The sequence below is a fragment of the Natator depressus genome, chromosome 1 (assembly GCF_965152275.1).
Source record: "Natator depressus isolate rNatDep1 chromosome 1, rNatDep2.hap1, whole genome shotgun sequence".
Classification (NCBI taxonomy): domain Eukaryota; kingdom Metazoa; phylum Chordata; order Testudines; family Cheloniidae; genus Natator; species Natator depressus.
In genome coordinates, this window is record NC_134234.1 from 124,212,367 (window position 1) to 124,236,821 (window position 24,455).

General features: G+C 42.2%; 1 protein-coding gene across 9 annotated transcripts in view; it reads right to left on the reverse strand.

Annotated features, from left to right (window-relative positions):
* The window catches only part of ZBED1 (zinc finger BED-type containing 1), a 282,308-nt gene that overhangs the window by 203,203 nt on the left and 54,650 nt on the right, over nt 1-24,455 (reverse strand). For 3 of the 9 annotated variants that reach the window (XM_074966131.1, XM_074966120.1, XM_074966142.1), the window contains exon 1: nt 17,876-18,196. The exons of 4 other annotated variants lie outside the window; for them this stretch is intronic. In XM_074966131.1, the coding sequence (XP_074822232.1) occupies nt 17,876-18,167 (292 nt within the window). In that variant the 5' untranslated portion in view covers nt 18,168-18,196. Of the gene's footprint in view, nt 1-1,890; nt 8,222-17,875; nt 18,197-24,455 lie in introns of those variants that run through there. 2 more of the 9 variants (XM_074966101.1, XM_074966110.1) reach the window with 2 other exon arrangements.

The following is a 24,455-nucleotide window of genomic DNA, read 5'->3' on the forward strand; positions in this document are numbered from 1 at the left end:
AGGCCAATAGGAGAGCTCTCGCCTGTTGGCATAGAGCATCTTCGCCAGACACGCTGCAGCGGGACAGCTACACTGATACAGCTGCGCCGCTGCAGCGCTGTGCATGTAGACATGATCTAAGGCAGCGGTTCCCAGACTTGTTCCGCCGCTTGTGCAGGGAAAGCCCCTGGCGGGCTGGGCCGGTTTGTTTACCTGCCGCTTCCGCAGGTTCGGCCGATCGCGGCTCCCCGTGGCCGCGGTTAGCTGCTCCAGGCCAATGGGGGCTGTGAGAAGTGGTGGCCAGTACGTCCCTCGGCCCACGCCGCTTCCCGCAGCCCCCATTGGCCTGGAGCAGCGAACCGCAGCCACTGGGAGCCGCGATCAGCCGCACCTGCAGACGCGGCAGGTAAACAAACCGCCCCGGCCCGCCAGGGGCTTTCCCTGCACCAGCAGCGGAACAAGTTTGGGAACCACTGCTCTAAGATGAGTAAACTGAGAGCACAAAGTAAAAGTAAACCAGAATACTATTCTCTTTTAATAACCTAAGATATTAAACACACAGGTAATGATTTTTTTTTCATTTGGGGGAGGTGTTAATATATGGGGCCTCATTCTGACTTCAGTTACATCACTGTAAGTTAGAAGTAACTCAGTTGAACTCAATAGATCTGATTCTCCATTGCTTTGCACTTTAGTATTAATAAGGTACTATGTGTCTGAATGAATTATTCAGATTTAGTAGCATTTTACAACCACTTTTCCCAGGTACAACTGACTACTTCCAGCTTGTCTACAATGGAGAAACAGAAAAAAAAAAAATTTGCACTTGTGCTATCACCTCTTCAGCTGAATCAGTGAAAGCCATAATGTAAAACGAGGTCCCACAGCAGAACCAAAATTTTTATCACTGCAGAAGTCAGACTTACTTTTAGCAGATTTAACTAATACAGTGGTAAAAACAAGGTGTGTCACAGCAGCCTTGTCTATACTAAGGCTCTCATCATCTGAACTTATGGGAAATATTTTTTTAAGTTTATCTTTGGGTACACCAAGACACAAGGCAGTACAGACTCGGGTCCAATGGAATTACCAGTGGAAGTGATATGGTATCATGTGATCTCTGTATAGAGTACTTTGTTCTATGGTTCTTTTATGGGCCGCATTACTGCAGTATCTGAGCAGCTCACAATTTTTAAAGTATTTAGCCTCACAACACCTCTGAGCAGTAGGAAAAAACTATTAACCTCATGTTATAGATCAAAACTGAGGCACAGAGACATTAAGCCCCAGATCCTTAAAAGTATTTAGGCTGCTAACTTCCACTGAAATCAGTGGAAGTTAGGAGCCTAAATATCTTTGTGGATACAGGCCTCAAGTGATTTGCCTGAAGTCATACAGGAAGTCTGTCGCGGTGCAAAAAACTGAATCCATAACTTTGGGCTCCACAGTCAACTCCCTAACCACTAGACCATCCTTTTTCTAATTATGTTTTGTATCCTAAAGACAACTTAGACATTGCGCAACCTAAACACTAAATCAACACTCCTTTTACTGATGTGAAACTTTATTTTAAATGTAAAACATGTAAAAGCTAAATAGAAAAACTACAGTGGATGCCCTTACAAAGATACTTGAAAGAGTATTTAAATTCTAAGCTCTCCGGGGCCCTAATTTGTTTTTGGAGGTGCCCTAATTTTAGATGAGCCCTTTAGGCCCTAGAGTAATACAAAATAATAATAAAATAATAATACCAGTTCCAGAGGTGTTCCATACTTTCAAAATGGGGAATTCTATTATATCTTATATACAATATTTTTTTCTAATCTGTAAGTGGGACTTTTAAAACTAGGAAATAAATATATTCTGCTAAAAATGTAAACCTTTTCAACTTGTGGGTTCTTCATAGTTCCCTTTACCATGCTAGGTCATAACACGTGTTTAATATGGGTTATCCCAAAAGCACTTAAATTATCAGATGCCTTCTTAATCCTGATTCCTACCATAAAGTCTTAATAATGACTTTAGGATATTTAGATGTGTAATATCAAGGTAATTTGTCTTCTTTTATCATAAATATCATTTTTAAGGAAGTTAAAAATAAAATCATATTTTCCAGACAAGAAGCAAAATCCAAAGGTGCATCCCTGCTCGTCACCCTCACCCCATCACCATTTCTTCATGTCTCACAAATTGTAAACAATTCCAGACTGTACATTCATATAGAATTTAAGAGACATAAGTTCAAAGTCTAGGGCTATAGCACAATTCAGTAGACTCTAGTCCCACCATAGCAATAATGAACCATGTTTACTCATGTTGTGGCAGCATGCAGTAGTGTTGCAACTTAGCTCACCCACATGGCAATTTCTGTACTGTACTGTTGCCTGGAAACTGCATGTAATTCTATCAAGAGAAATTGTCTAAGCTTCTCAGTAAGAGGGGCATTATTGATCTCAACATATTATTATTATCCAGAAAGATTTGTACAGTATACTGCAGTAAGTTACAGAGGGGGTATGCATAGTTTGAAAAACTTGAAATATAACCTCGCCTTGTTGCTGGAGAGTTCAATGTCAAAGTACTGAAAATATGAACACACATCAGACAAATAAATTAGTAGCTAATTTATTTCTCTGGTTTATTTAACAATATTCCAAGCTTAGCACATTAAATAAAAACTCACAGACAATGGGTAGGACTAACAATGGCTTTGTCTTAGAACAACGAGACATATCAACTGAACCAATTACAATTTTATTTTGGATACCAAAAATTAAAAGGCCAGAAGAAGCAGAACAGTGCATTGCACTGGTATTGCTGAAACCGATTTGGGGAGAAAACAGGTCGCACTGCATGATAATTTTAGCCTTCAGACACTCCACGTGGAAACGAGGGCTGGAGAGTACCAAAACACATTAGCTGAATTCAGACCTGGGGAGGCTGATTTTCTTTTCTTTTCCATTGGTGTAACTCCACTGATTTCAGTGAAGCTACTCCTAATTACAGTAGCGTAAGAGCAGATTCAAACCTCTGGTGTTAACACAGTGCTTAATTTTTAATGAAAGAGGGTCGGGTCTCAAGCAATTTTTTTACTTTCATACCTGGTGTGGCAAGCCCAAAGGTGCCGGGGATCAGCCCTGGCACAAATTAAGCACAATTTAACAGCTTCAGCTCCTTTAGGGACAAATTCAGTAGGTGACAAATCGCGGTAAAAGTTACTCTTAAAATTGATGTGGTAGTGTAAGTTACATCAGCTTGGCATTCAATGTGAAAAACTTTGTAACTTATTCACTGAACAGGTGTAAAAGGAAAATCAGCTAAGAGGTTTGCTTTAACTTCCTCCCTCCAGTTAATCAATTATTCTGCTACGCTTCTTTCACATGTAAGTACACTTGTTTTGCACATTCTCTGGGCCCAATCTCCTACAGCCTTGCACCTTCTGTAGTCATGTACATCTGGCAAAGTGGATGTATGGTGATACCATATCAGAATGGTGTATTTTACACACACTTTCCAGAAGAACAAATAATTACACAAGAGACAGGGCAGTGAAGAATTGGGCCACCTAAATGCTAGGTCTGTACAAGTTAGACCATCATTTACAGTCATTTTTCATTAACTAAAACCTGCGGGATAATTTACACCATTTGATTTGTTTCATGATTCTAATCCCCCTTCCCACCTACTGCCAAATGATCATACTGTGCATCGGTTGGTGAGAACTGTAAAAACAAAATGTAAACATATACAGCTTGATAGTAGAAGTGAAACAGCATATTAAATATCACTGTAAATCTCACTTTTGTGTTACTTTTGACCAGCCCCTTGATAAAACCATGCATCTATGATTATGAATTCCAAATAGCCATCCCATAATAATACACTGAACAGTCTCTGGTGGACATCTCTTCAAATCCGTGTTGCATAAGACAATCACAGACACACACACGTACAGGTTCTGTGTTAGCATTTTATACTGCTGTCCATCATCACAGTATCTGAGCGCTATATGTACACGTCCATTTTATAGCATAGTCAGTGAGACTAGTACAACAGAGTGAATGTCTCTGATCTCTGCAACAGCTGAATGATTTACAACATCACATGATACACAGACTTTCAGGGAATGCATCCGATGAAGTGAGCTGTAGCTCACGAAAGCTTATGCTCAAATAAATTTGCTAGTCTCTAAGGTGCCACAAGTACTCCTTTTCTTTTGCGAATACAGACTAACACGGCTGCTACTCTGAAGACTTTCAGGGGGCATCCCACTTCTACCTTCATGCTACATTGTAGACTAATGAGAATTTGTATTCTATTCAGTAAGAGTGATATTCCCAGAACGTTTCCAATTGGGAAATGAAAAAAGGGAAAAAAAAGAAAAAAACGTTGCCTATAATATGGTAGTTCCAAAAGTCCCCCTATGCATAAGCAAAATATGCTGGCTGCCTCCCCACTCTCACCCAAAAAGTGGACTATAGACTTGTTTTAGACATGTAGCTCTTCCTAAGAGATACATTATATTTTATTATTTTATTTTGCTAAATATTCAGAAAGACTTAAAATATTTAGGCATAGGGACAGAGGGGGAGCTACTCCAGTACACATAACGATTAATCAGAACTAGTACTGAGATGGGACAGACCAAAGCCCTCTACAGACTGACTCTAAAGGGAAGCAGGGGAAAAGGAAGTTTGTAAGTGCTGACATGACAGGAATCATTATCAAGGTCTAACAACTTGTGTGAGGGTTTTTCTTCCTGCTTAAATACATTTACACAAAATTAAAGCTTAATTTTTTGAAAGGCTCTTTCTACCAAAGATCTTTCTAACTCCCTGGACAAAGTCCCAATTTAAATTAAAACAATTTGTATAAAAACAAATAAAAACACACATGGTCCTTGCTGTTTTCCAATCTCCCTACTTCCCCCATCCTTCAGGGGCCTGATTCTTTGCTGCTTTGCACCTTGTGTAGCCACCACTTAGACCAGGGGTTCTCAAACTGGGGGTCGCGACCCCTCAGGGGTCGCAAGGTTATTACCTGGGTGGTTGCGAGCTGTCAGTTTCCACCCCAAACCCCGCTTTGCCTTCAGCATTTATAATGGTGTTAAATATATTTAAAAGTGTTTTTAATTTATAAGGGGGGGAGTCACACTCAGAGGCTTGCTGTGTAAAAGGGGTCCCCAGTACAAAAGTTTGAGAACCACTGTCTTAGACTCACACAAAGTGAATGTAAAATGCCACAATTCTGATGTGGTTGTGATTTCCACCTACTTAGTATAAATGTAAGGTGTGACATAAGGACTCATCTACACTTGAAAGTTTTACCACTTTAACTATACTAGTATGACTAAGTGACAAAACGTCCCCCAGTGTGGATGCAGTTATAATGGCATAAAAGTGCTTATACCAATATAGCTTATTCTGGTTTGGGAAGCAAAAAAAAAGCTATTATCAGTATCATTGAATCCACACTAGGGCCTATACCTGTATGTCAATTGTGGTGAGAATACACCCCTAATTGATGTAGTTATACCGGCAGAACTTGTAGTGTAGACGAGGCCAAAAGTATGAGGTAGTGAAAAAATCAGGCTCAAAGTTATTTATTGTCTAGTTTCTTCCTAATATTTTTGTCAGAGTCTCTGAAGATCTGACTTATGGGTTTTAAAATCAGCTTTAAATTTAGGAATTTAAACTTCAAAATCCTAATCCATGTTGGCTTCAGAAGTGGATTTGTACATTTTTAAAACTTCTCTGTTTAGGGTCCAAATTCAGAAAAACATCCCTATTACAGAAAGCACGTAAGCGCATTTAAGACCCATTGAAGTACATGGAAATTAAACACATGCATAAGTGCTTTCCTGAAATTGGGGCCAGAGTCAGGAGTCATGGACTTTGCAGAATTACTTCCTTTTTCATTTCAGTGCTGTATAATCACAAGTCATTCATGTTTTAAGATAGTAGGCAAGACATACAATGGAAGCTTAAACCAAGTCTGTTACGCTTGTTCAATATTTACAGTATTCATAGCATCAAACAGAATAATTTTGGTAACTTAAGACAAATACCTTTTCTTTGTTATTTAATGTACCATAGTATTCCTGTTAAATGAACCCACTGTCTCGGATATTAAAGAAATTGCTGCTTACATTTACTGTGTCATTTAAATTAAAAATCTGTTCCTGTTCCAAGCCCCACTCGCCTTCATCCTCATCTTCAGGTTCTGCTTCAGACACATTGCGAGTGTTTTCATACAAAAAGATCTGCTCATCCACATGAGCTGGGGCTAACCGGTTTCTCTTAGCACTTACAACATTAGCAGAGGAACCAAAAAGGCGTTCAGGGAAGACTCTTGTGGCAAGAATACACCAATATTTCTGAAGAACCTTTGGTAAAACAGGAAATAATGCTAGTCTGTCAGACCACCACTTAAGGGGGTCTTCATTTAGACCAAGAACCTTTTGTGACTTAAAGTTGCTCAATTCCTCAACAATCTGAGCATGCCATTCCTCTTGGTCTTCCACCCCTCCTGTCTGGCAAAAGATTTCCGCAAGCATGTTATTGATTGCACTGGTAGGGGGAGGGGTAGACGAGATGATTATTTTTTTCACAGGTGGCTCTTCTGACACTGTAAAGAACTTTTCTTCGGGCCTGAAAGTGTTTTCTTTTACTTTTTCCAAAAGGCTTTTTGCTTCCTCCACCACTCTGTTTTCTACCTGTTGCCGTTCAAATGCTGAAAGGAAAGGTAGTTTTTTGTACCTAGGGTCCAGAAAAGTTGCAACATTGAGAAACATGTCTATCTCAGGTGTATGCTGGTATGTTGTTGATAACTCTTTGGCTATCACCTCCTTGGCCATGCTAATTTCTTTCAAATCATTCTCTTTGATGTTCAACGTGGTATTTAGAAGCATGTGGAGGAGGGGTTTCACCATACTTATTGTTGGATATTTTGAAGCAGACATCATCTCAGCAACCTGTTTAAAGGGCTGCAGTAGGTCCACCAGGCCTTCAACTGTATTCCATTCGCTGGCTTCCAACATCAGATGGTGGTTATTGCTGTCCTCCACAAGAACTGCTGCAATTACAAACTGCTGTTCTTTAAGACGTTGCAACATGGCAAGTGTGCTTCCCCACCAGGAAACACGATCACTTACAAGCATACAGTGCAGAATATTTTGTTGCTTCTGCTTCTCACTTAACATGTACATTGCTACCGTGGACTGCTGAAAATATTCCACCAGTTTTCGGCACCTGGCAAGAAGGCTGCACAGTTTTGGAAGCTGAAAAGCTTGTTGTATTCCTGCATTAAAAGTCTGCCCCAAACAAGGCATTTGTACTGGAATATCTAGGAGAGAGCAAGCTTTCACAATGTCTTTACCATAATCTGTTGTAGCACCAAAGACTTTTGTATTGACCCCCCATTCAATAAAGATTTCATAAAAGACTCGTGTAATAGTTTCTGCAGTATTTTCCTCTGGCACTTCAAACGTTTTTAAACACCGGGAGTTAACAGCCAGACAGTTAGAAGGGTTACTGTTGAGAAAATGAACTGCAAGTGTTACATACGATCTATTCTGGTTTTCACTTCTCCACATGTCAGTGGATATGCCACACCATAGAATTTCAGTAAGTTCTTTTAACACAATTTCTCTAATAGCATTGTATTTTTCAGGAATTGCTTTTGTGCAGAAATATTTCCTGCTAGGAAGTTCATATCTAGGATCAGCTGTTCTCAAAAGTGCCTTGAATGTGGGTTCATCAACAATAGAGGAAGGATACATGCCCTCACAAATTAGGCTAATCACAGCAGAAGTCAGTTCTTGATGCTTTTTGTTTTCATAATTGTGGCTGGTTTTCATAATTAAAGTGTCTTGAACAACCTGCTGTGACGATTCTGGCTTCAGTTTTGAAAATGCAGTAGCAAACGCTTCCCTCATTTGTTCAGTGTTACTTTTCACAAATTCGCAGAACTCATCAGGATGATTTTTCTCAAGGTGGTATGAAAGGTTGGACGTGTTTCCTGAATAGGCAATTTGGGCCATGCAGATGCGGCAATAGATTTTCTTCCACTGTAATATGCATCCTTCTGCATTAGTATCAAACCCAAAGTACTTCCATACTTTACTCTTTGCTCTTGGATGAGCCACTAACTTTAGATCTGATGGCGAGCCTTCTAAGCTTTTATTCTCCATTGCTTCTTGGCCACCGTCCCACCTTTTGAGCCTTCACTCATTAATGAGTACCTGATAAAGGCAGTAAGATAAAGATACAATGAGAAAGCACACGTGAAGCACACTCAACTATGTGAAATCAGTGCTTCTGTGAATACACCATGAAACCTACCTTCCTAATTACATTTGAAAATTTGAAGAGGAGGTTTACAGGAAGTGTGACCTATAGGAAGACCCATTAGAATGCCAAAAATAAAAGTGTTTTAATATGTGAAGCGATGCTGTGACTGAGCTAGTAGAACCAAGAAAAACTGAGTTTCTTGAGAAACATGAAAATTCTTGGTAGAGAAAGTGTAATGGTCACTGTAGAGTTTTAGTACGTTATTGCCACATACATTAGACATTTGTTATAGTAGCTCCCTATCCTAAAATTATACTTAAGGTTGAGTCAACATCCCTTTGCACAAGAATTATTGAACTCTGCTGTTAACATTTATTTCAGCAGAAATTTGATACACAAGGAACAAATGTTTGTTTGTTCTGAAACAAATTTTGTTAAGTTGGTTTGACTTTGTTAGAGATTAATTTTTTAAGTTGTACATTACAACTATGGAACTGATCCTGCTCTGCTGAAATCAAAGGACATTTTCCACCTGGATTCATAAAGTAGGATCAGAGCCGTCATGCAGAGCAACAATATACATTTGAGGACTTTCCTGCCTGCCTCTTTGTGGAATTAATGTTCAGAGCTCTTGGCTCCTGGAATATCAGCACCTTATAATTGCAGGAAGAGAGGCAGGCAGGGGAACTTTTATCAACATAATAAGCATTAAAATATGTCAGTTTGAACATTCTTTTTAGCTGTTCAGCTGTTTAGCTGAAGAATAAACATAAGAGTTTTCTGTGCCCTCTGGAAAATTATACCTACAGATTTGCATGGGGCAAAATACTTTTGCCAGAAAAGTATAATAAAGCCACCAGTCTCCCTGCAAGCAACTACCTGCCAGAGCTCATTTCTCTGCACCAGTGCACCACTACACATGGCTGAGACTGCTGCATGTGTAGATGTTGCTTTGTCTACCTCTACCGTGGCTGCAATCTAGCCAGACGATTGCCAACAGACCCTCAAACAGCCCCATTCTTGAAATGCTCAGTAAGCGGGTAACAAGGATCAGTAAGGAGAGAGGAAAGGAGCCACCAGGGAACAGTGGTGCAGGCACATACAAAAATTGGAGAGGACCAGAGTTGAGAATACGTTCATGATGCATTCTATTGAGAATGGGACATCAACAAATCAATAAGTTGGGGGAAGAAGACATGTCCCCATCATTCCCTGTCAGTGGCAGCACCATGCCAGGAAACAGAAAAGGAAAGCCCTGGGTGAATAAGACAAGCTAGTAGGCTTTTCATGACATTGTTGCAGACCTGCGGGAATGTTTGTGTGTGTGTGTGTGTATCTTTTCAGTGAAGTTGCTCCTGTGGTCTTACTCTATGGAGTAAGGGACTTTTGTTCCTTTTAACTATTTAGTTATTTTTTAATATTTTGGGGTTTTTTAATAAAATATTAAGATAAGGTTATTGAAGGTTAAAGATGAGGGGGGGTTGCAGATTTTTTGGTTTGGCTGATTCCTTTAAATATTTACATCTGAAGATTCTGCATCAGGAAGTAAAACTATTCTGTTTTTAAAAAGGTGCTCTGAATACTGGTATGTCCTTTGCTATGACTAATTTCAGTGCTTGAGTCATCAATATGAATTATTGACCCAACATGGTTATGCTGTATCATTCCAAAGATCAATATTAAGAGAGATGTGGGATAGCTCAGTGGTTTGAGCACTGGCCTGCTAAACCCAGGATTGTGAGTTCAATCCTTGAGGGGGCCATTTAGGGATTTGGGGCAAAAATTGGGGATTGGTCCTGCTTTGAACAGGGGGTTGAACTAGATGACCTCCTGAGGTCCCTTCCAACCCTGATATTCTATGATTAACAACGCCATGTTATGCATTCTCATCGTATCACAATATAACTTAGAAGGAGAGGTATATACAGTATAATGTTACAGATGATAGTTTTAATAGCTTCATATTATGCACTTGCATGATGTACCATATCAGAATTTGCTATTATTATTGCTTTCAGATGCCTCTATTTCAAGCCATGTCACAGTGTTTCTGGGACACATACAGACTCAACGAATTTCATTTTATCCCAGAGTATCCCTTACTATAACACAGAGGTTCCTGGAAGCAAAGAGGACAGCAGAGTAATAAAACAGGTGGTGTGCCTTTAATATTTAAAATTAAGGAGGGAAATTCTACAACATACAGATTCTGTCATATAATAACAAAACGCAAGTTAATTCACAGTGAATGAATGTCCCAGACTCACTCCACCCGATTTTATGACCGTAAGATCTTTTCTATCATTTTTATACAGATTCGACATTTAACTAGAGTGGTACACTGTCGCATCGCCACAGTTAAGGATACGTCAGCATACCACCACCTTAATTACAACACTGAACCACACACTGTCACAGTAACCCTAATATAGAGTGCAGCTCTTCACTGCCTTTCCTAAACTGTTGTGCAGCACGCCTGGTGCTACTGAAAAGGCTCCTATATATTACTCCAAGAATGGGACTCCTGGTGAGAGTCTGAGCACCTTTAATTCTATTTGATTTCAACTGGAGTTGATGGCACTCAGCACCTGTGTGGTTTGTAAAGCACTTTGGGGTCTTATCTGATATATGATAGTACTGTATTATAGGGGGAGGTGACAGCAACCCCTGTATTTAAGTTACCTAAGATTCCATTATAAAAATATTTGTGACTTTAAAAAAAATTGAAGCTCTAATACATCCATTGTTTGCTGCAAATCTTTGAAATTCCACAAGGAGAAAGCACCCAGGCTACAAAGATGACTTTTTCTTTTGCTCATGAAATTTCATTCGTATTTAAATGAGCTGTAAACTGTTAAAAACTGTCACTTCCCTTCTCTTGTTTGTGTAGCTCAAGAAAATTTTGACAGCATGCCAAAATAATAACTGAACATCAACATTCTAAAGAGCTGGGCTTACACCACTACTAGAGAAGCACTCTACATTGGCCTGAAAGCTGAGAGTAGCTGTAGCAATGGAAAGGAGGAGGAGAAGAGAGTTAGGACTCACTGAGCTCCCTTACACAGCACATGGCCTCAGCATCTCATCCCCACTGCAAAGGGTACCAGCAGGGCTGGAGCTCTCCCAATTCCTGGGGAAGAAGGAAGAGAACCAGGCTGGGTTCCTTCCAACCACCGCCTGGACCTAGCCTGTGGGGCCCACCCTTCAGTACAGTAGAACCTCAGAGTTACGAACACCAGAGTTACGAACTGACCAGACAACCACACATGTCATTTGGAACCAGAAGTACACAATCAGGCAGCAGCAGACACAAAAAAAATACAAAAACAAACAAAACAAAAAATACAGTACAGTACTGGATTAAATGTAAACTACTAAAAAAAATAAGGGGACGTTTAAAAAAAGATTTGAGAAGGTAAGGAAACTGTTTCTGTGCTTGTTTCATTTAAATTCAGATAGTTAAAAGCAGCATTTTTCTTCTGCATAGTAAAGTTTCAAATTTCTATTAAACCAATGTTCACTTGTAAACTTTTGAAAGAACAACAACAACATTTTGTGCAAAGTTAGGAACAACCTCCATTCCAGAGATGTTTATAACTCTGAGGTTCTACTGTAGTCTCCTGCTGCAAGCTAAGCACATAGATAGTCCTATTGCTCCTGTGGCTGGAAGTTAAGGGTTTAAACCTTGGTGATCATACAAGATAGGAAGGGTTGCTACAACTGTATATAAAATAATTTGTTTTACCTTTTCTCTTAAAAAAAAAAAAACTAAGAAATTTTATACAAAATCTACATTAAAAAGTTACTTAGGTTGCAAAGAGAAGCACCTGAAAGATATGAAATACCAGATTTAGTATCAACCATATTACCAGAATTCTACCTTGTTGTCCATGTACAATGTAAAACAGTCTCAAATACAGCCCACCCCTTTCCCCCGCCTCCACCCCACAGACTTCTGCCCTATGCAGTGCATAGGCAACAATACATTTGGCATTTCCTAACTTTTCAGTGCATAACTTTGCAATCTAAATTGCTCTCTTTTAAAGGTAGTCTTTTTCAAGATATAATTTAATATCTTACATGTACAATATATATAGTTCCTTTCATCTTGATGGATCCCAGATATTATTCCTCTCATATATATGAATCGCTTCACCAGAAATGGCTCACAAACTGTCTCTGGAGTGAAACAATTCTAACAACTTGGAAACATAATTTTTTAAGACCGGAAGTAAAGCATCCTTAATCTATTATAATACTTTCTCCATATGAAATAAAAGATATTAATACTTGAATCATAACTGAGGGGACCCAAGATCTCTATTATTAACAGTTTTGAAAATTATAATGAAAGCCAGAAGAAAATAATTTCATTTAGATTAATTAGCGAGAGGAAATTTAAAGTCTATCTGAGGTTAAAAGGTGTTTTTAAAAACATGAATGAGTAATATTAGTACTCAGTTCTAAGTCACTTTCTGCATCTCTCAAGTACCAAATATAAAATTAAGAAGTCTTTTCCAAAAGTACAAAACATGCAGCATTGAGTATGTCTGAAGCCAAATTTCAGTGAAATGATTTATGCAATAGAAGAGCAAATGCAGCATAAGAAAAAACAAAAAATTCTTGACAATCCTTCAACAGGATCATAGAAATTCCTACTCTGTGAAACAATTAATGTCAGAGATAGCATGATTTTAAAAAGATTAAAAAAAAAACAATGAAATGACTTTCAATGGGCTGAAACCACATTTCCGGTATTAACTTCCTGGTGTCACAATTAGCTAGCTCATCTTTTGTAAATTCACTGATTAGATTTTTGTTTTTAAAACTTGCTTTTGAGGCAAGGTCACACCTTAGATTAAGATATCAGTTCGAGCATTAAGCATACAGTAGTATCTATTTGAATTATTAGTTATCTTTGTATACACAGCGCTAACAGATTATATATTACCACACTGATCTTTAATTATACTATTTTACACAATTAGTATTGAAAAATGTTTAAATAATAATTTATATAATTCCTCTTCCTCCTTTATTTTCCAGCACTGCACTTAATTGTGAAGTCTACATTAAATTCACAGGTTTCAGAGTAGCAGCCGTGTTACTCTGTATCCGCAAAAAGAATAGGAGTACTTGTGGCACCTTAGAGACTAACAAATTTATTAGAGCATAAGGTTTCGTGGGCTACAGCTCACTTCACTGGATGCAGAGAATGGAACATACAGTAGCGCGCACGCGCGCGTGTGTTCTTACTATATGTTCCATTCTATGCATCCGATGAAGTGGGCTGTAGCCCACGAAAGCTTATGCTCTAATACATTTGTTAGTCTCTAAGGTGCCACAGGTACTCCTGTTCTTTTTATTAAATTCTGCATTCAAATTCCTCCTTCTGTGTTTCAGGTTCCAAGTCTGAAGCAAACTTCCTGATATTCCTACCCTGGAATGCTGTGAAATTTGCACCTTCATGTTATATATTTACACTTTCGTGTTTTCACTTCACAAATCAAGACAATTACTACAATATATTTTGCTCCCAGAGCTGCCTCATTTGTACAGTTCAAACTGTCCTTTCCATACACACCATCCTAAACAAAACCTTTAAAATTAGACATTTATTAGCAGGATGTAGTAGGAGTCAGTATTTAGAAAGACAAGCTTTGAACTGAAAACAGCATACAACCTTGATTAATTCAGGAAACGAAAACTAATTTAATTTAGTTTAGTTTAGACTGCAGCTCCTGAATATGTCTGTAAAATAGTATAACAAACTTTTTTTAAAAGAATGCAGTTTCTGAAGATATAAGGGCTGCAGCTACACTAGTACACTTCAGACCCTTAATTCAACACAGGGCAGATCTATCACTGGATGCCAGATGGCTTTCTATAATATAGCTTCCACCATGGAGCTGCACCTATGCTGAATTATGGCTATGTGGCTTGCCAGTGTAGATGAGGTCAAGTAGGTTTGAGGTCCAAATTCCAGAACATGGAGACTTGAGGAGCTAAACTACAACTCTTTGGCTCTCCCCTATTCTCCCCCAATGTTTTTTTAAATGTCTCTCATGATGAGGCAATTGATACTTGATTTATGCACCTTTTATTCCAGTAATCATAGCTTTTTGAGAATTGAGGATTACAAGGGTTAGAAAAAGCTTTCAACTTCTGTATTTTAAAATATTTTTTAGTCCACTAACTTCTTGACACAACTGTTGCTTCTTTATTCCAATAAAAGTAGCAGATTACTGATCCAAGATTAACTATGTCCATTCTTTGAAATCTTACCTAAACTAGTCTAATGTCCATTATCAAAATACCACTGTTGACAAGTTGGTTTGTTTTTTAATCACACTGTTTCAAATATGTTCTTGATATTTTTTGATTTGTTAATTATATTTAAGATTACAATAAAATAAAATGTTTGGGTCAAACTTTGTCATAATATTTCTGTTCAGTTCTAAATTTTGAAAGCGTTACACACCCTAGGCATACTACACAACTTTACCCTGCCAAGAAAAACTAATGCTAGAAGAATGCTCAGCTGACATAAAACTGTAGGCACACATCTCCTTTTTTTCTTTTCTTTTTGGCATGTTATATGTTTTTGAGAATGAGAAAGCAAAACTCAAATCTGCATTAGAATTATTAGTATGGAAGTAACATTACCCAATGAACCCATGTGTGGAAATCTGTACTATCCAGTCTTTGCATTAATTTTACAATTAATTTATTTTCTCTCTTCTCTAGTACCTCAACTATACAATACATTGATTTGGGCCTCATATTTTAGATAATCTCACTGAACTGCATACCTACACCTGCATTTTTGTTATTCTTGTTAAAACCACCATTACCTCCGTAAGAGCCACATTTGAAGCTAGTCAGAAAAAATAAACAGAACCAAACTAATGAGCTGCGGTGATGCTGTCACTCATTACATGGTTTTCAGGCCTTCCCAAGTTGCAGGGAGTTGTTAGAAGCACCAACAAATTAAAAAGGGGTTTTAAAAATCAGTTTCCTTTTAAATTTAAGATTCCTATTGTGCTGATGTCTGGCCTGAAGAGATTCCCAGATTAATCGGTTCTGGAAACCTCAAGCTTCCTTCATAGATACCTAATGTGGGGAAACAGAACATCATTAAGTTTTCTGTTGATCATAAAAATAATTTAAAAACGTAACACACAACTGTCAGAAAAGGAACTAAACTAAAAGCTCCATAGAGCAAACTGAATGCCACTGAATTGTCTCCTTAAATACTGGCAATTAATGACAATATATATTCAGCATACAGAATGTGTACACCAACACTCCCACCAATGGCTGGGGAAGAAGAGAAGACTAGCAGTCTGTGAGAGTTGAATTCAGTGAAGAAGTTCACCACCGTCAAGTACTGGAGGAGTGATTTTAGAGAGGATGTAATCAAGTGGCCAGGAGTGTGGAGGAATAAAGCCCAGTGTCCAACTTTAGCAGAGATGGAGGAATTTACTTGCGCGGTAGAATTCAAAAGCAGGCAAGGAGAACAGGGAGAGTTCTAGCCTAGTATCTAGGTGAAGGACCAGGACAGAGGAAGGTAGCCAGGCAAAGAAGCAGGTTCTTGCTCAGTAGGTAGGTACAGCAGAACAAGCTAGGGAGATTGGCGATTTTCTATAGGTTTATCACCACAGTATCTGAGCACATCACAAACACTGATCAATCCTCAAAACCCATGTGAGGCAGGGACCTGAGGCACAAACAGATCAAAAATCACGCCTGAAACTGGGACAAAAATGCGGGGAACTGAACTCTCATCTCCTGAGTCTGTCCAGCAACTTAACCAAAATGCCACTCGGGTCCAGCAGCAGAGAGGTATATGCAAGGGTGTGTGCAGGGGCATAACGCAGGGGCCTGGGGCAAGTGCAGTAACGGGGAGGGGAAGACTATGGGTCTAGCACAGAGCTGGGCAAACTATGGCCAGCGGGACCCTCCTGCCCGACCCCTGAGCTCCTGGCCCGGGAGGCTAATCCCCAGCCCCTCCCTGCTGTTCTCCCTCCCCTCCAGCCTCAGTGCGCCGCTCTGGGCGGCCAGGCAGCGCAGTTGCAGAGCTGCAGCCTGACAGTGCTCTGGGCAGTGCAGCTGTACTGTCGCCAGCCACTGGTGCTCCAGGCAGCACAATAAGGGGGAATTGGATAGAGGGCAGGGGAGTTCAGGGGTGTGGACAGGGGTCAGAGCGGTCAGAGTGCGGCAAACAGGGGGGTTGAATAGGGCAGGGATCCCGGGGGAGCAGTCAGGAATGAGAGGGGGGCTTGGATGGGGCAGCAGGGGGCAGTCGGGGTGGGAGGTCCAGTGGTGGTCGGGACAGGGAGCAAGGGGTGGTGGATGGGGCAGGAGTCCCGGGGGGCCGTCAGGGAACAGGGGGGGTTGGATGGGGCAGGAGTCCCGGGGGAGTGGTCAGGAGACGAGAAGCGGGGGACGGGGGTTTGGATAGGAGGCGAGGGCCGGGCCATGCCTAGCTGTTTGAGGAGACACAACTTCCCTTTACTGGCCCTCCATACAATTTTGGAAACCCAATGTGGTCCTCAGACCAAAAAGGAGTCCCAGGGGGGCCGTCAGGGGACAGGGAAAAGGGGGGTTGGATGGGGCAGGGTCCCGGGGGGGGGCAGTCAGGAATGAGGGGGGGTTGGATGGGGCGGCGGGGGGCAGTCAGGGGTGGGAGGTCCGGGGGTGGTCAGGGGACAGGGAGCAAGGGGTGGTGGATGGGGCAGGAGTCCCAGGGGGCCGTCAGGGAACGGGGGGGAGGGGTTGGATGGGGCAGGAGTCCCAGGGGAGCGGTCAGGAGACGAGAAGCGGGGGTGAGGGGCGTTGGCTAGGGGGCGGGGGCCGGATCACGCCTGGCTGTTTGGGGAACCAGCCCTCCATACAATATTGGAAACCCGATGCGGCCCTCAGGCCAAAAAGTTTGCCCGCCCCTGGTCTAGCACGGGAACGGGTGCAGTTAAAGCAGCAAGGGGGCGTGTGCAGGTGCCTCCCCAGTAACTGGGTATGGCAGCAGCCGCCTAGGGAAGGGGAACGGGCCGGCTCAAGCCCACGAGCCGCCTGCAAGGCCAGCAGGGGAAAGGGCCCAGCGCCCAGGCGCGGACCCAGCCCAGCAGCCAGGGACGCGCGGAGGGCGCCAGCGCAGCGGGCCGAGGGGAGGCTGGAGCGCGCAGCTCCGTGGCCCGGCGCAGGAGCGGCGTGTGCAGCGCACGGGGGAAGCGCGCCAGGGCCAGGCCCTGTGGTACCGCAGCCCTGGCAGGGAGGGGAGCCCCCCGTGCGGCCGGAGGGCAGGCTGCGCCCAGCCTCTGCGCCCACGCAGCAGCCGAAGCCCGGGGGCGCTGCCGCCCCTCGCTGTGCGCAGGGGCCAAGGTCACGGCACACGCCCCAGCCCCCGCGGGGACAGTGGGGCCCGGGTGGGGGAGGAAGGGAAGGCTGCAAAGGGAGAGCGACCGCCGGCCTCCTGCTCTCCCCCGGCCCCGTTAGGAGAGCGGGCGCGGTGCCCGTGGCCCCAGCGGACCCCAGGCGGGCTTCGCCCGGTGCCGCTGCGCGGCTCCGCACGGGGCAGCAGCGGGCGCGGGGCGCGATGCTCTCACCTGGCGCGGGGGCCCCGCCGGGGCGGAGGCGGCGCAGCAGCTGGTGCAGGGCGACGGCGAGGCCGATGCAATAGAGCCGCAGCGCGGGCAGCGCCCGAGACAATAGCGACATGGCTGCCTCCCGCCCCTCGGCGCGGGGACGAGGCCCCGGCGCGCCTCTGTGTGTGTGTGTGTCTGCTCCGGGGCTGGGCGGACGCGGCGCTGCTGCAGAGCCCACACCCAGCGGAAGGGAAAGCGCCGCCGCTGTCACAGGCTGCACGGCCCGGACGCTCTGCCGCTCGCTTCTGGGCATGTGCGCGGCCACCCCGCGTCAGGGCGGGGGAAGGGGAGAGCGGCCCCTGGGCCCCGTGCCTCCAGTGGCGCCCTGGGCGCCGAGCGGGGCGGGATTGTGTCGGGGAGACGATGCCACCCGAGTTGGGGAGAGATGCAGCCAGGGCTGCGCTAGCTGCCAGGGAGGCGGGAGGTGCATGGGCCAGCTGGCCGGGGCCCGGTTGTTTTTGAATTTGCCGAGGAGTCAGGCTGGAGTACTGAGCAGCCGGAAAGTAATGGGGCCCTGTGGGTGCCTCCTGAAGGGGAGCTCTGAGCCTGGGCCCCCAGCCATGAAAATGAGGCCAGAGCCGGCTGCCCTTACATTATAAACTGTGCGCAGGCTGGAAAGCAGACATACATTTTTAACAGCAAGGGTAATAAACCCTGGGATCAAAATTAAGAAGGGTTGTGGTGGAGTCTCCATCACAGGCAATTTTTAAACCAAGATTGGATTAAAAAAACCCAACATGCTCTAGGAATTATTTTGGGAAAGTTCCAAGGGCTGTGGTACACAGGGTGTCAGTGGATCACAGTGGTCCTTTCTGCCCTTGGATGTACGATAATACAGAATTTAGGTGTTATGTGACCCAGTGAAACTGAACAATGCTGCCCGTTACCTTATCTGCACCTCCTCCCTCTGCCCCTTCCTTTCTGCCTCTATTTGTAACCCTGTGTTCCATCATGACATAATGTTGGAGTTTATGATCTTATACATCATACTCATGAAAACAAGATTGTCAAGGACTTCCAGGATCCTCTAGTCCAAGGGCTCTCAGGACCAATTTTTTGATGGCTCAGAGTGTGGCCACCAACTCTTGCTGAAAGAAAAGGAGTACTAGTGGAACCTTAGAGACTAACCAATTTATTTGAGTATAAGCTTTCTTGAGCTACAGCTCACTTCATCGGATGCAGTCAGTGGAAAAAACCAGTGAGGAGATTTATATACACACAGAACATGAAAAAATGGGTGTTATCATACACACTGTAAGGAGAGTGATCACTTAAGATGAGCTATTACCAGCAGGAGAGCGGGGGGGGGGGGAGATTATCACTTTTGTAGTGATAATCAAGGTGGGCCATTTCCAGCAGTTAACAGGAATGTCCGAGGAGCAGTGGGGGGTGGGGGTGGAGAAATAAACATGGGGAAATAGTTTTACTTTGTGTAATGACGCAGAGAGACTGAAGTGTTCTCCGACTGGTTTATGAATGTTATAATTCTTGACATCTGATTTGTGTCCATTTATTCTTTTACGTAGAGACTGTCCAGTTTGACCAATGTACATGGCAGAGGGGCGTTGCTGGCACATGATGGCATATATCACGCTGGTAGATGTGCAGGTGAACGAGCCTCTGATAGTGTGGCTGATGTGATTAGGCCCTATGATGGTGTCCCCTGAATAGATATGTGGACACAGTTGGCAACGGGCTTTGTTGCAAGGATAGGTTCCTGGGTTAGTGGTTCTGTTGTGTGGTGTGTGGTTGCTGGTGAGTATTTGCTTCAGGTTGGGGGGGCTGTCTGTAGGCAAGGACTGGCCTGTCTCCCAAGATTTGTGAGAGTGATGGGTCATCCTTCAGGATAGGTTGTAGATCCTTGATGATGCGCTGGAGAGGTTTTAGTTGGGGGCTGAAGGTGATGGCTACTGGCGTTCTGTTATTTTCTTTGTTGGGCCTGTCCTGTAGTAGGTGACTTCTGGGTACTCTTCTGGCTCTGTCAATTTGTTTTTTCACTTCAGCAGGTGGGTATTGTAGTTTTAAGAATGCTTGATAGAGATCTTGTAGGTGTTTGTCTCTGTCTGAGGGGTTGGAGCAAATGCAGTTGTATCGTAGAGCTTGGCTGTAGACGATGGATCGTATGGTGTGGTCTGGGTGAAACCTGGAGGCATGTAGGTAGGAATAGTGGCCAGTAGGTTTCCGGTATAGGGTGGTGTTTATGTGTTGCTGGTGGCTGTTCTCACACTTTTCCCTAAATACTTAATTAGCTTTAGGAAAAACAAATAAATATGCAGCAATACATGTCCAAATCATTGTAATCTATTTATTGTTAGCTAGTAAGTCTGTTGTGAAAAGTGATATTAACAAACATGAAAGTATTGCTTTTCACAGCAGACTTATTCAGCCCTGCCAAGCCTGGGGACAAATTAAGCCCTGGATGGGCGGGTGGGGGGAGGCAGCAGGGGCAATGGCAGTTGGTGGGTGGGGGGCTGAAGCCTGAAGCCCTGCGGCCAGAGCCTGGGGCCTGCCGCCACACAGCCAGAGCTGGAGCCCAAAGCCCCTCAGCCAGAGCCTGCCATCCACCACCCCAGAGATGAGACCCAAAGCCTGAGCCCCCTGCGAAAATGGGGAACTCACTGGCTGCCTGCTCCTCCAGTGTTGTGCCCCAAGTGTCTCCAGAGCGGGACAGAGCCCAACTGCTGCTGGGGGTCCCAGCCATCAACACCAAGGCAGTGCATCCAGGACCAACAGGCAGGGGGAGGAGCCACTATTTAACTACCCACCCCAGCCCAGGAGGCTGTGGGCGCTAGAAAAGCCCCAGGTGGTCACATGTGGCCACAGTGGCCGGCATTTGAGAAACACTGACCTAGTCCATCTAAAACGATTTTAGCAGCTGCTCTTTGAAGGGATTAGAGAGCTCAGGGGACCAGAGTCAGGGAGTCCAGAGATGGGGAGGTTACAGTACTCAAGACAGAAAATGAAGAGTGTCTGGACAAGAGGTCCTGCTGTGTGGACAGAAATAAGAGGCCCATTGTAGAAGTGCTTTGGAGGAAGAAGTGGCAAGAACTGAACGTAGTCTGGCTTTGTAGGATAAGAGGCCCATTGTAGAAGTGCTTTGGAGGAAGGTACAGGGAGGTGTCAAACATGATTTTCGCATTACAGGTCTCAATTACAGAGAGCATAGCAGTGTTGTCAGCAGTGACAGAGTAAAGAAAGTAGAGAATATTTGGGAGGAAAGAACAGGAGTTAAGTTTTTGCCATTTTGTAGAGAGACTGTCTCTACGTAAAAGAATAAATGGACACAAATCAGAGGTCAAGAATTATAACATTCAAAAACCAGTCAGAGAACACTTCAATCTCTTTGGTCACTCGACTACAGACCTAAAAGTGGCAATTCTTCAACAAAAAAATTTCAAAAACAGACTCCAACAAGAGACTGCTGAATTGGAATTAATTTGCAAACTGGATACAATTAACTTAGCTTGAATAAAGACTGGGAGTGGACGGGTCATTACACAAAGTAAAACTATTTCCCCGTGTTTATTCCCCCTCCTACTGTTCTTGTAAAGTGCTAGAAATGGCCCACCTTGATTATCACTACAAAAGGTTTTCCCCACCCCTGCTCTCCTGCTGGTAATAGCTCATCTTACCTGATCACTCTTGTTACAATGTGTATGGTAACACCCGTTGTTTCATGTTCTCTGTGTATATAAATCTCCCCACTGTATTTTCCACTGCATGCATCTGATGAAGTGAGCTGTAGCCCACGAAAGCTTATGCTCAAATAAATTTGTTAGTGTCTAAGGTGCCACAAGTACTCCTTTTCTTTTTGCGGATACAGACTAACACAGCTGCTACTCTGAAATCAGCAACAAGAGTTCTCTGTATCTGAAATAGGAGCTTTTTTTGAGTCAATCCAGTGATGCCGTCTGTTTTTTTTTATACAGTGTCCATCACTGTGGAATCTACTGTAAATATCTACCTGGTAGAATGAATGTCCATAGCCTATGCTAAGATAAACCAACATCTTCGTGACAAATCTGCCGCGCATTAAGGGTTTACCAAGTTATCTCACTAGTTTCCAACTTTGAGACACAAGTCAGTGGCTTTGGCCCAATAAAACAAGCATTGGTCATTTCAGGCAAAATTTGTGTCATCTTGGACACCAGACACCCTTGAATTATCTTTCTTACCAGGAAGCCCAAGTAGTCACATAAATACGTTAATTTAGTTTGCCTTCTAATTTGAGTACCATATAGCTTTGAATCACTACCCATAAGTTTCTGCCACAACAGATGACTAAATTTCATTGCAGCCATGTGCCCAGAATTCTCAATATGATGACATTTCATAGAAGCAAGCTACAAGTTGTCCTCAGTTTTCAATTTTAAATCTCCAATTAATTTTTTTATATGATCATCACTTGAGACAGAATGACAAGGCCTATGTTCCTATGCTTCTAAGTTCCAAAAAGCAGGTAATCAGAAGTCTTAAATTAATCATAAATAATAATTAGGGCTGTCAAGCAATTAAAAAATTAATTGCAATTAATCATGCAATAAAAAAATTAATCGTGATTATTTGCACTGATAATAGAATACCATTTATTTAAATAGTTTTGGATGTTTTCCACATTTTCAGATATATTGATTTCAATTATAATACAGAATACAAAAGGTACAGTTCTCACTTTGTATTTATTTCTGATTACAAATATTTGCACTGTAAAAAACAAAAGAAACAGTATTTTTCAGTGTACCTAATACAAGTACTGTGGTGCAAGCTCTTCATCCTGAAAGTTGAATTTACAAATGTAGAATTATGTACAACAAATAACTATTCAAAAATAAACAATGTAAAACTTTAGAGCATACAAGTCCACTTAATCCTATTTCTTGTTCAGCCAATTGCTCAAACAAGTTTGTTTACATTTGCAGGAGATAATGCTGCCCGCTTCTTGTTCACAATGTCACCTGAAAGTGAGAACAGGCATTCGCATGGCACTTTTGTAGCCGGCATCACAAGATATTTATGTGTCAGATGCACTAAAGATTCATATGTCCCTTCATGCTTCAACCATCATTCCAGAGGCCATGCGTCCATGCTGATGACAGTTTCTGCTCAATAACAATCCAAAGCAGTGCAGACCGATGCCTGTTCATTTTCATCCTCTGAGTCAGATGCCACCAGCAGAAGATTCATTTTCTTTCTTCATGGTTCGAGTTCTGTAGTTTCCACATCGGAGGGTTGCTCTTTTCAGACTTCGGAAAGCATGCTCCACAACTTGTCCCTCTCAAATTTTAAAGGCACTTCAGATTCTTAAACCTTGGGTCAAGTGCTGTAGCTATCTTTAGAAATCTCACATTGGTACCTTCTTTGTGTTTTGTCAGATCTGCAGCAAAAGTGTTCTTAAAACGAACACTGAGTCATCATCCAAGACTACTATATGAAATATGTGGCAAAATGCAGGTAAAACACAGACGGAGACATACAGTTCTCCCCCGAGTTCAGTCACAAATTTATTTAACGCATTATTTTTTTAACGAGCGTCATCAGCATGGAAGCATGTCCTCTGGAATGGTGGGCGAAGCATGAAGGGGCATACGAATGTTTAGCATATCTGGCATGTAAATACCTTGAAATGCCAGCTACAAAAGTCTCATGTGAACACCTGTTCTCACTTTCTGGTGATGTAAATAAGAAGTGGGCAGCATTATCTCCCATAAATGTAAACAAACTTGTTTGTCTTAGTGATTGGCTGAACAAGAAGTAGGACTGAGTGGATTTGTAGGCTCTAAAGTTTTGCATTGTTTTGTTTTTGTGTGTAGTTATGTAACAAAAAAATTGACATTTGTAAGTTGTACTTTCAGGATAAAGAGATTGCACTACAGTACTTGTATGAGGTGAATTGAAAAATACTATTTCTTTTGTTTATCATTTTTACAGTACAAATATTTGTAATAAAAAATAATTATATAAAGTGAGCAGTGTACACTTTGTATTCTGTGTTGTAATAGAAATCAATATATTTGAAAATGTAGAAAAACATCCAAAAGTATTTTACAAATTTCAATTGGTATTCTATTGTTTAATAGTGCAATTAAAACTGCATTTAATCACGATTATTTTTTTAATCACAGTTAATTCGTGTAATTAATCAAAAGCCCTAATAATAATCATTAGCGTTTTTATCCACAGATCTCAAATTGCTTTAGAAATATAGGTGTCATTCATTCCCAGTTTACATAACACGTAATTATGACATGAGGAATTAAGATGGCAATAATTTCAATAGAGGTAGACTTTAACGGTATATTTAACTAAGAAGTCTTTTAATATTTTTTTCTTTTCTTTTAAGAAAGAGCTCTTGGAGTCATCATAGATAGCTCTCTGAAAACATCTGCTTAATATGCAGTGGCAGTCAAAAAAACTATCAAAATGTTAGGAATCATTAGGAAAGGGATAGATAATAAGACAAAATATCATAATGCCATTATATAAATCCATGTTACACCAACACCTTAAATACTGCATTCAGTTCTGCTCTACCCATCTCAAA